Genomic DNA, 14019 nt, shown 5'->3' on the forward strand with positions numbered 1-14019 from the left:
GAAGAGAGGCAGTCCGCCGCAGGAGGACCCGCCTGCAGCTGAGCAGCAGTCCGTTGAATGCTCCACTAAAGTAGGACACCGCCCCGCTGCACGGCGACGCAGACAGCCAGGGTGGAGTTAAAACAGCAGTGGTAGGAGCGGATAGGGAGGGGAACCAAGAAAAAAAAAGTGGCAATCTGGTCTTTCCCCCTCGCTAAAAATTCGCGTTGTATCGGAAAGTGCTTATACCGCGAGCATTTCTGGTTGTCAGAGCCCCAGTGGTCGCCGGCGGGACTGGATTCACAAGCTCAGGTGAGCCCGACTCTATGAAAACTTTCACCATTGTAGCGACAAGTCCTTGACGTCAGCAGAGAGTCGGCGTGGAAGCGAGAAAACTTGGTAAAAGTACGCAGACACGGGCCTGCTAATGTGTAGCAGCAGCACGGACGGCGAAGTGTGTGGGAGCTCAACGGTTAGTTTACCAGGAAACGGCGTATTGTTCAGTAACAGGCCGAATACCCAGCTGGGTGAACCGCGGGGCGGGGGGCTACATCACACACCGAGGGACGCCTTCAAGTTTCCGTGATAAATTCTGTTGAAGTCACGGGTGTGTGTGTGTGTGTGTGTAAGCGCGCGCGCTCGTGCTGTCTCGAGCCTTGTGAAACTTTGTTTCTCTGGCAGAGTTGCGTGTTTTATTGTGTGGCACTGTTCGCTCTCTGACCCGCAGCACTTCAGCCTGACCGAGCTCACTGTGCTGGCTACATCTGACCCTCTGACCCGCTGGCCCCGCTCTATTCCTTGTGCACCTACCAGAGCAAGCAATAAAAAAAAAAGCGTAGCCTCCGGGTGTGAATTCTTACACCACCATGATGTGGTGTGCGACAGCGTGGAGGAATTTGCATGCAGACACGTTTAGTTGGAGCGGTGAGGTACTATCAGTCAAGGGCTATAACAAAGGGTTATATTTACAAACATGCCAAAAACACAATGAGCCTTGTATGGAAGGATTTAGTGAGGCCTAATAACGGTTTGTAGTCAATTCAATTACAATAATTCTCCCAACAACCTTACCAAATGGCCAGGATGCTTTTAATCAGGACCTTGCTTTGTTTTAATTGAGTCAAGGGGTGAGTCAAGTTTGGTCAAATGTGCTCCATGGGCATTAGGCTTAAGGGCTGCTTTGCAGGCTGTATCTGGTCTTCCCTATTCCAGGTTGTCTTGCAGATAAAAATAACATTCTGCATTGCTCACCCACTTTATTTCTCTTTTTGTTCCTCTGTAACATATTGTCTCTCTTTTAGTCGCTCTTCATCAGTTATTAATGTTAGAATTGTTTCAGGTGTGTGACCCTCTCTGTGATCGCTTGTTGCAACCCAGGTGAAGGTCTGTTCCTGAAACACTGTGTTCCTAATGAACCTGAACAGTGCATGGGCATTCAGCACTTAAAAATGTGTTTAATTTGTACCCGTTTACCATGTGTGAATTAGACAACACTTAGTTAAACATGTTGGGTCTAAAGCTGTTTCAGTGGTGGTTTTACAGTGTTAATCCACATTCGGACTAAATGACGACATCTGCGGGAAACGTGCCTTACTCAGTGTACCACATTTATATTCTGTGTGCTCTTTGTTGTTTCTGCCACAAATATGCAAGTAAATAATATGCAAGACTTCACAGTGATGTAGAGTAATGCTTCCAACATGCCTACAGTGGAGGTGTGTGTGTGAGAGGCTGGATGTGTTTACTGTATCATAATTGTCATTGTTTTCACAGGCTGTGTCTCTGTGATGATACAGTGGTAGTAACACGAGGCCACCATGCATCTTGTTTCTAATGCATACAACCACGAAAGCTTGTTCAGGTGCGCTTTTCTTTCACCATCTTGTAGCTACTTCAGTCCAGCTGATTAGACATCTGTGACTCTTTGTGAGCTAGTGTGTGATGCTGCTCTTAGTACGGAGGAGATGAAAGCTGCAGCTCACTGATTGTTCTCCTCAGCTCTGTGTGGAGACGGTTGAATCCAGTGTAAGAACTAGTGATTATACCAAGGGTCTGGATAAAACTTTGTCCTTAAAGTCAAACTGAGTGAACTACACATTGAAGTCGGAGCGTGTGTTTTATTGATCAAATGATTAGGGATGGCTCGATACCAGTTTTTCACATCCGATACCACAAAATTTAGTATCTGCCGATACTGATTCCTGTCCGATACAAAGTAAATTGTTAATATATTTGTATAGATTTATTGCTTAACCAGGCCATCTAAAAATCATGTATCAAAACTATGAAATATTTTAATCCCTAAAAGGAAGAAAAGCCCACAACATAAATCAAGATATTGAACACTGCTGCTTTTTTATTAGGATTTTTAACCATGCAGCTTTTAGCAGCATTTTACAGGGCCACACCACTATTAAATAGTCAAAACAAAATTTAAATATTTATTATAAAATCCAACTAAAAAAAGTGCAGCCGTGGAAACCATGTGTTCCATAAAGCGTCTAAACCCCACATTTTCCACAACAGAAATTGGTTGGTCATCTAGCAAAATGAATTCAGTCAATTTCTCTGTGATCATCTTTGCCTTGCTGGTCTCTGAAGATATTGGAGGCTGTGCTGAAAAGCTTCTCACTCTCCACACTGGTCTACGGAAGAGTATTAGGGCCACTGCATAATTTTTTTTTTTAATTCTGACTTTAAATTCAGAATTCTGACTTTAATCTCAGAATTCTGAATTCTGCACCGAGATATTTAGCTGCTGTGGTTGCTAGCAAGGGCAGTCTGGACTAGTTGGCTTTCCAGTACAACAGTGGACTGTCTGAACGCTGAATAGTCGGCTCACTGAAGTAGGTCTGAATTTCAAAGCATGCGCTAGGGGTAGCTGAATCAGGAACAGATGTGCTTTCCTCCAAAATTTCATCAAAAATGCTCCAAATTCCACTGCAGTCTCCACCTTCCACCCTTGGAGTCTTCTTTGCAGGCTTTGAGGCTCCTGACTCAGATGAGGTCTCCTGTGCTGGTCTTGAAGCTTCCATCTTTAACTGCCCTATTAGTGCCTTTTTCCACATCCTGAGGTTTCCGCACTGGTGAAGAACCTGGATTAAAAATAAAGATATGTAACATTGTTACATATATCATTCATATATCTCTATCCACACACACAAAGTGAACTTGATACCACATACCTGTCCTTATATCTTGGATCTAGCAGCGTTGCAACAGAGTATAATGGCTCAGATTCCACGGCACTGAAACGTCTGTCCACAGCCTCAAAAAGGGTGGTCTTCATGGTCTTTGCCCCCTCGTCGGCGGGGTCTTCTCGACGCAGAGCGCGTTTAAGAACACAGACAATGAGGATGACATCAGATGCAGATGCAGAGCTCACCTCCATAGTCAGCTCCTCAAAAGGAGCTAGCGCCGTTACAGTCTTTTCAAGTAGCCCCCACTGGTTTGCAGTTAATGTAGCTGGCAGGTCGTACTCCGCAGCATATGCACACAAGACCCGTTTTTGTGCTAGAAGGCTCTGGATCATGTAATACGTACTGTTCCACCTTGTACGTACATCTTGCTGAAGACGCTTGCTCGGCATATTCAGTTCCACCTGAATGTCCTCTAAGCGTGAATATGCAAGTGGCGAGTGCTTGAAGTGACCCACGATTTTTCTGCCGACAGACACAGCATCACTTACGCTACGCTGCGCTAGCAGTCCCTTGTTTACAACAAGTTGCAAGTTATGTGCAAAGCACCCCAAACTAGCAACTCCAAGACGGTCCATTGCTTTGACCACGTTACTGGCATTATCTCGTAAAATGACATGAACCTTACTCTTCTCAATGTTCCATGCTTTTAACATTTCCTCTGTTGCTGCAGCGGTGGCCTCTCCAGTGTGTGAGCCACGGAAGCTCTTAGCATGTAGCACTGCTTTTTGCAACGTAAAAGTTGAGTCAATCCACTGGGCTGCCAGACTAAGTAAAGCCATTGGACACACGTCCGAGGTCCAGATGTCGGTCGTAAAACTAACTGGCAACGCTTTCCAAGCACTTTGAGTCTGAGTCGCACGCTTGCTTGTACTTGTTTGGTATCGCTGTTTCAGAGATGAAATGTCGAGAGGGCAGTACGTACAGTGGCTCCATGTGTTCTATTAAGCGTCTAAACCCCACATTTTCCACAACAGAAATTGGTTGGTCATCTAGCAAAATGAATTCAGTCAATTTCTCTGTGATCATCTTTGCCTTGCTGGTCTCTGAAGCGAGCTTCTCGCGCCTCTGTAATGTTTCTTGCAGCGATTGTTGAAGCGGCACGCTTTTCTTTTTAGCACTGGTTGTCTGTATATATTCTTCGTACTCCTGTGCGTGGTGCTTACGCAAATGTTTAATCAAGTTTGAAGTGTTGAAGTTGGCTTTAGTACTTCCACCCCTGGAAACACTCGCGTTGCACAGGTTGCACTCGGCTGTTGTGCTTCCCTCACCCGGAAGCCTAAAGTACGTCCACACGGCTGACATATCCACATAGCGGAACTAGCTTCTGAAACTAGCCTAGCATGTGCTACTCATGATGCATTACCTACACTTCACGTGACACATACTGCGGCCTGGTCACTTGCTTTACGACATGTCCGTTTAAGTTTAGCTAAACGTTTCAACATGGTATCGGATCGAACGGATTAAATTCTTTTAGATATCCGATCCAAATAATTTTGCACAGTATCGGCCGATACCGATGCTGAGTATCGGATCGGTACATCCCTGCAAATGATTAGTTGATTGATCAAAAATGACCCAATTTGCCATCACTAAATCAAGACACTTAGGAGGTTAACCTGCCGAGCCTCTTCGGCTTCCAGCCTCTCAGATGTGACAGTTTTCAGCTTTTCGGTGGTTTGATACCATTGTACAGAAGACAAATTAAATTGCAGACTTTTCTTTCTTTCTTTCTTTCTTTTTTTTTTTTTTTTTTTTTTTTTTTTTTTTAAAGACAGAACAAGCAAATTTAGCACCTAGGAACATGCCAAGGTCATTTTTCATTTTAAGCTCAGTGCTTCTGGAGCCAAAGGCAAATGGGCACATCTTAGTTTTGTTTTTTATTTTTACACAAATTCATTTTCTGGTATGCAGTGTATTCAGTTTGTGATTGAATGTTTAGTAGCAGTAGATGTAAACAAAATAAAGTCATGTTTAAGGACATTGTGTTGACATTCGACATGGGCTACTACTTATCTCCCTGCACAACAAAGCCGAGATGTATGTTAGTCTCCACAGGAGGTGTTAACAATTAAAAAAAAATAAATAAATAAATCAAAGAGGAAAACTAGACTAATAGCACATTGTCTTATTAAGAAACATGGCAGAATGTCTGATCATTATTTAGTTGTGTCTGACAGCCATGCTGTGTCATTGTATCCACATGTGTAGCCCTGACTGGGCCAAGTGAAACTGAATTTACTAGGGATGAGTACAGTATGTTACCTGGACTTGGAGGCGGTATAGTTTTAGTAACCTGCCTTCTAAGCCACATCCAGCCTCTAGAGTATGAGCTGTGTAGGAAAGGTGTCAGCGTGTTGTGTCATGACCCACTCCCACACCAGTTAAGGAAACCTGGTTTTCATTCCAGTGTGCTGCAGAGAACGGACCGTAGTGTTTTCACTCAGCCATATTTGGTCAAGACAACATGTGCTGCCACTCCCCCGGCGCAAGAAATCGTTTGTTTTAGACTTGAGCCAATTCCAAGGGGGGGGGGCTCAGTCAGACCTGCTCATTTCCAAGCTAAAGTTTTGGTGGGAAGTGCTGAAGTTAAGGTTATATGTGGACCTTGACTTGTGTGCATACTTTACTATTTTTACTTTACTAACATTTTTTTTTTTTTAAAAGACTTGTAAGTTGAGACAGTGGCCGTGTGTCTGCTGACACACAAGGTGTTAATGTTCCAGCAATGACTTGTTCACAGTATTTGGTAGCGCACCAGACATTAAAGACTGCTTCATATTGACGTGCAGCTGCTGGACTGTTTTTATTAAGGATGCAAAAATACTCCATTATCAAGTATCAGCTGAGGTTGGTCTGACTGCATGTACTTAGGGCTTTAATATTGTAGAAATGTTCACTATAAGTGTAGTTTGTTAAAATAATAAATGCTATAAAGTGCAATAACCAATTTCATTTAAGTCTTTGGTTTAAATGTAAGTAAGCACAGAACATGGCATATGGACTGTGTATTCCAGCCGGCCTTGTTTTTAGTTGACTTTCTTGGAGTTGAAAACATCTCAAATCGTAGATGAGTTATCTTCCCTCTGCCACAGAATCTCTTCGTCTTCGCATTCCTTTACTCCACTGGGATTGGCTGCATTTAGTGCTTGTGCTGGCTGCTGGTGACATAAGGCTGAATAAAGCTCCTCTCCCTCTGTCTCTGTGTTTTGATGCTGGTATTCCAGAGGAATGCCCAGCTGAATTCCTCTGCAGGGCTGGAGGCAGCAGAGCAGCTCTGTAGTCTGGGGCTCATGTTGCTCTGCTAAATTCATACCAGTAGCTCATTTAAAGGGTGCACAGAAACCTGGGGCCAGATGCATTAAACTCTGTCTGGGTTCACAATTGAAACTGTGTGCACAAGGACAGAAGTGCAATATGCAGATACACAAAGTTGGGTGTTAAATTCTGTTTTATAAAGTGGATGCACATGCACTGATCCCATTTCTACTCCCAAAAATGGATGTCGAAACACCCTTGAACATCTGTTTGAGTATTGATACTGGTCCCTGCTCCAGTGAGAGAACGGTAAAGAAAAGGTACACTTTTACTGATTGTGTGCTGTTGATGAAGTTCTCTGACAGCACTGGAGCAGCTGACATTACACATCGCTGTGGTTATCATTAATAAACTTCAGTAGTATTATTGGTAGTTAATTGATAGAGCTGTTATTGAAGAACTTTACAAGGTTTCACCATAAGGTTACATCTCTAAACTTGATGTGTAACTTCCTCATCATTTCATCTGCAGACAGCTGCATCTACATTGGTCTGAATTACTGTGTGAAATGTGCACATTCTCACCACACATTTGCCTTTCCAATACACTCGTCTTGCAGTAGCACCAGAACACAACCATTACCCACAGCTACAGCTATTTATAGAGCTCTGTAATTTAATCACACACCTGTAAAGACTTGGTGTTAGGCTAGTGATGTCTCAGTTGTCAATGAGCTAAAATGAATTAATAATAATACCAGCAGTTTAAAGAATAATTTACCTCAAGTCTAAAATGATAAACAGGAAATAAGAATATAATTCATTAGGCCAACATAAATGTAATGTTTAAAAATGAACTTTATGAATTGAAATATATGTAAACGGCTCCAAACAGTACACACCGGGCCTTCTAGCCAGTGCACGATAGCTGGAGTCCAAGGCATCTAGGGCTCCTATAGGTCCGAGGTCAGTGTCCAAGTCTTGGCAGCATACAGGCTCTACACATGAAGGCTCCATGACTTTATTTCAGCAGTTGGATGATGGAGAGTCAACTCTGAGCCACTTGGGAGCTCAGTTGCATATGGACTATGTTAGAGACAAGTATATACGAAGACCACATCTCTCTGTAGTATGACATGCATTGTGTAAAGCCTACACATAATCCTGACTCAGTACTTTGTTAGATCAGGAGACTGATATAGAAATACACCATGCTTTTTGTAGACAAAGGTTTCCCATGACTACTGTGAGCTGACTGAAGCAACCATTTCCTTCATAGTTCACACCTGGGCCCTAACTTGACACAACAGTTGGCTTTTTTGTTTTTAAGCATGTCGATGCTGAAGTTACTTTTGGTTCTGCTTAACTACAGTTTCTTGCTGATTAATTTTTGTAGGACTTAACATGGTGTAAAAGCTCTCAGCTACTAATATATGTTGCAAAAAACAAGAATTTTTCATGAAATCCACTTTTCTGGAAGGTCAGATTCACTTTTCTTTGGCAATGGCTGTGTAGAATAGCGGATGCATCGGTTCCTGGTTTTAGTATTATAAGACAGAAATTTTGATTTGCTCTTTGTTGCAACAGTTTCCAAACATGACTGTTTGTCTTTTTCAACTGCTAAAACATTGGCATGAAAGCTTTTTTTTTTTTATGGATTTCAGTAAAGAATCATAACATGTAGCGAATAAAAGGCCAACACCAAATGACATAAAATGTATATTATGAGATATTGACTATTCACCATAAATAGATGATCAAATAATAAAATTGTCATTGTCCTGCAGGCGGCAGGTTAAAGCCACAGCCACACAGGATGTTTGTGCAGCTGAGAACCCAGTCAGCAGAGCTCACTGGCTGCAAAGAGCCCTGTGTGCTCCGCTGTAACACTGAACTCGTGGTGAACTGATCTTCGCCACAGCTCATTGTACCTCTGCTATAATGCTTTATTGTCAACAGTGGTTTACTTTTGGTGAAAAGAGATCATGGTGTTGTTTTTACCTTTTTGTCATTGCCAGCAGAGCTTCTGAAGATATGTTAAAATCAATTTATCCGACAGACAGCTGTTGTCTGAGTGGCAAAAGCCTGATTATTTTTTTCCCCACATTGTAGAACAAAAAGGAGAAATGTTGAATGCAGGATTTTCACTTGTGAATATAATGCTATTGTAGTAATACCTCTGGACTTGAGTACTACTTTCACTTGTGGTAGTTGGCCTGCCACATTATTGTTCAGCAGCTTATACAATGTGCCTCTGATGTGACTGATTTCTCTCCCATTCCAGTGCTGCCAGATGTGCATTGTTAACAAAATATTATTACATGATAGTGAAAATGTGGCACACCTGGCAGTTAGAATGTGGTGTAATAACAAAAGCTGCGATACAGTCTTGCAAACATTCTACTGTCTCTTTACTAAACTCTACTGCTTGTTTTCACTGTGTAATCTGTAGTCAAACTCGTATCACTTCACTGGGGCCTTGATCAGTCATTGCAGATGCAGTTAAGTTAAACAGCTGGAGATGTGGCTGTGGAGGTTACACGTCACTAAGTGTGCAAGAGAAAAAAGTTAAAAACATATGTCTTCTCCTTCCACTCAAAAGCAAAAAAATCGGTCTCGACGTGATGAATGTTTCACATTTGGGTTTGATAAAATGGAAATGGATCTGTCCTATGAAATGGGCGACACTCCTCAAACAACTGTTACAGGAGTTTATAAAGTTTTTTAAAGTTCAGTCTGGGCCTGCAATGGCTGATAAATTGTATTATCAATTAATATATTGATTATTTTATCAATTAATAAATGGATTGTTCATTATCTAGAAAATGTCAAACAATAAAGAACACCCAGGAGGATGTCGACAGATTGCTTGGTTTGTCTGATGAGTGCTCCTCACTCATAAATGTTTGGCAGTATATGGTTTTTGTTTTTTTTCCCCCCATCATTGCAGTTCAGCTAACTTTTATCATACAGCGCTAGGTGATCATGGGTTGGTCTTTGGTTCCATTACTACTTGACATATGGGAGCAGCCGTGCTGATTCAGGTTTGTCAGCCCTGCTTCCACCCAGGATTGAGCGTGGCTGAACTCGGCTTTCAGCTGAGTCGGCTTATTGAGACGTGGTTGGCTGAAAGGTGTCACCGAGGGAAAGTCCTTACACATTTACCACTGACTTGTAACTTTTAGTTTCATTGCAACAAGATTTGAAAATGAAGTTTCTTGTTTGAGGTGAGCCCCAGTTCCCCTGATGGCATCCACACTTCCCTCACGTGCGTCTTAGTCACATCCACATGAAATGCTAAAAGAAGCAGAGGAGAGAGGAAGAGGAAACATGTTTTTAGGGGACACACTAGTAGTGACTGTGAACCTCCTCCTGGCAATAAGAGTTTCACCAGCTCAGTGTGCGTGTCCTGCCCCATGCTTTTACAGCAGCAGTGCAGATGTTTCAGTTTTGGTGTTGCAGCATATTTCGGTTGTGTCTGAGTGAAAAACTGGGAATGTAGCATTTGCTATTTTAGCCAGACCAGCGGTTAAAAATAAGCACAATTAAAAATGTTGACACATGTTGTGCCTGATGTATGCACCTTTTCTGCTACTTAAAATTGGCTCCTGTGGAGTAATGCAGCGTCTGTCATGAGATTTTAGCCTCTTGAGTTAAAGAAATGATTATTTGTGTTGTTTTCACAATGCTGTTTTTAACATATTCGGTTTTAAGCTTCAGGGAATGTTTGCAACAGAGACTGTGGGCAGAGGATCTACATTAGCACATGCCTGACTTATCAGCCCTGGTGAGCAGTTGTGAAAGTAAAATATGTTTTTCAGGCATAAGATAAGTTATTGTAATATTCCCTGGGACTGTTGGTGGAACTGTCCACCAACGCTTTGACCAGAGTGTGGTCAGGCCTGCATGGCGTGAGATACACCCTGAGACGTACAGTATCTGGCTGCTGCAGAGAGACCGGATGTTTGGCTTCAGGAAGACAGTTGACTGCTGTCACTTTACAGCGAAGGCCTGGACTCAGCTGACAGGAGGAGACGGCCGCTAAGGGAGGTCTTCAAGCACTGATGATGCAGCTGCTAATATTTGATGTGTCAGGTATACGCCGCATTTACTAACATAGATGATGTCTCATTTCTGAAGGACAGCTCCAGCTTGATACAACTTTGTCTCTTGTGTATACCTTGTTGTCACTTGGTTGTTTGCTGAGTAGTGGGAATAAGTGAAGAAGCCCGAGCAGTCAGCCAGTTTGGACACAAAGCAACAGCTGATCTGAACCACTGTAGGTTTAGCTAATAAATTGGGTTTAATTGTGCCATTGAGCATGCTGTGAACCAGGATGGGCAGTGGAACACCTAACTGGAATGCAGTCATGATTGAAGTTGTTAGTTATACCTGGCTATGTTTCTTTTTTCACTCATTGAGGAATATTTACTGTAGTTGTTTGGTCACAAGGAAAATATACATGAAGTGGTTGCCTGTTGCTTTTAGGTGTGTGGGAATGAGTTCCATGTTGTCATCCATACAAGAGAATTTCTGTTGTAAGCTGTAACTCTGGAGTTGGCGTGTACACACACCTTCAGGTCATGACCCGGTATGCAAACACTGTTGCAGAAGATGAAGTTGAAAACCTGTCATGGAGTAATAATGCCACTGCTGTTTGTTAGAACTGTTTTTAATAAAAAAATAAATGGGTACTCCTAGGTGTATATGTTATCTTTTTCCCATTAACTTTATGGAACTGTGTCCAAATTATCACATACATGTATGCATCGGCATATATGTTCACTAATGACATCAGACGTCAGTACAGAAATGCTACAAGTCTGTCTGAAGTCATTTACAAATAGACTGCTTTCCTCGCATCTTTTGTCCACCTCAGAGCACACACACATTTAGTTTATAAAACGTTGAATATGAGTATTAACCTCAGAAATCCAGCAGCAGTCAGCCCCTGAGTATATAGTACGCAGGATGCCTCAGTTATATTCACCTCAGACTTCCTGTGGCTGGAACTGGCTGGCAGCCGGGATCTTTGGAAACAAGTAGCATTTCTGAGTGGCTGGGTCTGTACTACACTGTAAAAATGTAGATGTTAAACAAAACTAAAATAGGCAAATTGTTGAAAAGTCTCGTTTGGGGGAGGATCACAGTTTGCCTTCTTTTCTTGTTGAACAGAGGAGAGACATGACTCAGCTGACACACGTAGAAAGAAACGTACACAACAAGAAGACTCCCAAATAGAGTGCATGCTGGGAGCTGCCAGTGTGTCTAAACAGCTTGATTTGATCAGCTGCACATTCAGTCAACGTGCATTATGTAAGTTCTGAAATGGTTCCACAACTAAAGAGCTCAAGTGAACAGAAGGTGTCACTTTTATTAAACAATCCCTTTAATCCCTGAAAGTTAGTTATGTTGACAGTGAAAAATACATCATGGTTTTCTGTGTAACTCTAACTCAGCCTTTGTTTTCTACTTGGTTCCTGCCAAACTGAGAGTGATTAGCTGCTGTGGACTCGAGTGCACTCTTCGTTATATCTCTGAAATTACAGTAATTACTGCTGTGACTTGGCACTTCCTCTTTCAGTCAGGGTCAAGTAGGAAGTATTCACAACACTTTTTTGGGGGGGGTTGGGTTTTGAAACAGGGTTATTTGTATTTGGCATGATACTAATCAAACTGGAAGAGTGAAAGGTGGAAGTAGCCTTGGGTGGGCCTTAAAGCTCCTATACAGTGCCTTGCGAAAGTATTCGGCCCCCTTGAACTTTGCGACCTTTTGCCACATTTCAGGCTTCAAACATAAAGATATAAAACTGTAATTTTTTGTGAAGAATCAACAACAAGTGGGACACAATCATGAAGTGGAACGAAATTTATTGGATATTTCAAACTTTTTTAACAAATAAAAAACTGAAAAATTGGGCGTGCAAAATTATTCAACCCCCTTAAGTTAATACGTTGTAGCGCCACCTTTTGCTGCGATTACAGCTGTAAATCGCTTGGGGTATGTCTCTATCAGTTTTGCACATCGAGAGACTGAAATTTTTGCCCATGCCTCCTTGCAAAACAGCTCGAGCTCAGTGAGGTTGGATGGAGAGCATTTGTGAACAGCAGTTTTCAGTTCTTTCCACAGATTCTCGATTGGATTCAGGTCTGGACTTTGACTTGGCCATTCTAACACCTGGATATGTTTATTTGTGAACCATTCCATTGTAGATTTTGCTTTATGTTTTGGATCATTGTCTTGTTGGAAGACAAATCTCCATCCCAGTCTCAGGTCTTTTGCAGACTCCATCAGGTTTCCTTCCAGAATGGTCCTGTATTTGGCTCCATCCATCTTCCCATCAATTTTAACCATCTTCCCTGTCCCTGCTGAAGAAAAGCAGGCCCAAACATGATGCTGCCACCACCATGTTTGACAATGGGGATGGTGTGTTCAGGGTGATGAACTGTGTTGCTTTTACGCCAAACATAACGTTTTGCATTGTTGCCAAAAAGTTCGATTTTGGTTTCATCTGACCAGAGCACCTTCTTCCACATGTTTGGTGTGTCTCCCAGGTGGCTTGTGGCAAACTTTAAACAACACTTTTTATGGATATCTTTAAGAAATGGCTTTCTTCTTGCCACTCTTCCATAAAGGCCAGATTTGTGCAGTATACGACTGATTGTTGTCCTATGGACAGAGTCTCCCACCTCAGCTGTAGATCTCTGCAGTTCATCCAGAGTGATCATGGGCCTCTTGGCTGCATCTCTGATCAGTCTTCTCCTTGTATGAGCTGAAAGTTTAGAGGGACGGCCAGGTCTTGGTAGATTTGCAGTGGTCTGATACTCCTTCCATTTCAATATTATCGCTTGCACAGTGCTCCTTGGGATGTTTAAAGCTTGGGAAATCTTTTTGTATCCAAATCCGGCTTTAAACTTCTCCACAACAGTATCTCGGACCTGCCTGGTGTGTTCCTTGTTCTTCATGATGCTCTCTGCGCTTTAAACAGACCTCTGAGACTATCACAGTGCAGGTGCATTTATACGGAGACTTGATTACACACAGGTGGATTCTATTTATCATCATTAGTCATTTAGGTCAACATTGGATCATTCAGAGATCCTCACTGAACTTCTGGAGAGAGTTTGCTGCACTGAAAGTAAAGGGGCTGAATAATTTTGCACGCCCAATTATTCAGTTTTTTATTTGTTAAAAAAGTTTGAAATATCCAATAAATTTCATTCCACTTCATGATTGTGTCCCACTTGTTGTTGATTCTTCACAAAAAATTACAGTTTTATATCTTTATGTTTGAAGCCTGAAATGTGGCAAAAGGTCGCAAAGTTCAAGGGGGCCGAATACTTTCGCAAGGCACTGTAAAAATTACTGCAGGTAGTGCAATGTAGGCCTAACTTCACAAAGGTTTATTCAGCTACTGTACAATGCTGACAAAATACTAAAGTACAGCTAAAGCTTATATATGTAAGGCTCCTGACAAAGGATCTCCCAGTTCTCCCAGGTCATTTTTCACAGAAACACCTTTTTATATTACAGTCCACACCAACAACACAGTAGTTTTGGAAAATAACTAAGTACATTTACT

The 14019-nt window shown here is 42.1% G+C and overlaps 2 protein-coding genes across 2 annotated transcripts in view; one reads left to right on the plus strand and one right to left on the minus strand.

Annotated features, from left to right (window-relative positions):
* The first annotated feature begins 37 nt into the window (after positions 1–37).
* The window catches only part of tln1 (talin 1), a 78130-nt gene continuing 64148 nt past the window's right edge, over positions 38–14019 (plus strand). Inside the window, 1 exon segment of the mRNA XM_020600998.1 lies at positions 38–291. The gene's annotated coding sequence lies outside the window, so the exon portion shown is untranslated.
* Positions 2586–4626, minus strand: LOC109960735 (zinc finger BED domain-containing protein 4-like). Its single transcript, XM_020601035.1, has 2 exons — positions 3165–4626; positions 2586–3074 (listed from the first exon to the last, which is right to left on the minus strand). Exons 1-2 carry the CDS (start codon positions 3956–3958, stop codon positions 3029–3031), a joined length of 840 nt encoding a protein of 279 aa, XP_020456691.1. The 5' UTR covers positions 3959–4626; the 3' UTR covers positions 2586–3028.

This window comes from Monopterus albus, unplaced genomic scaffold (assembly GCF_001952655.1).
Source record: "Monopterus albus unplaced genomic scaffold, M_albus_1.0 scaffold50.1, whole genome shotgun sequence".
Classification (NCBI taxonomy): Eukaryota; Metazoa; Chordata; class Actinopteri; order Synbranchiformes; family Synbranchidae; genus Monopterus; species Monopterus albus.

Excerpts from the sequence above, each read along its gene's own strand:
- LOC109960735 (XM_020601035.1), bottom strand. The coding sequence starts at position 3,958 with ATGGCTTTACTTAGTCTGGCAGCCCAGTGGATTGACTCAACTTTTACG. Across the intron at positions 3,075-3,164 it reads GATCCAAGATATAAGGACAG|GTTCTTCACCAGTGCGGAAA; the intron begins GTATGTGGTATC and ends TTTTTAATCCAG.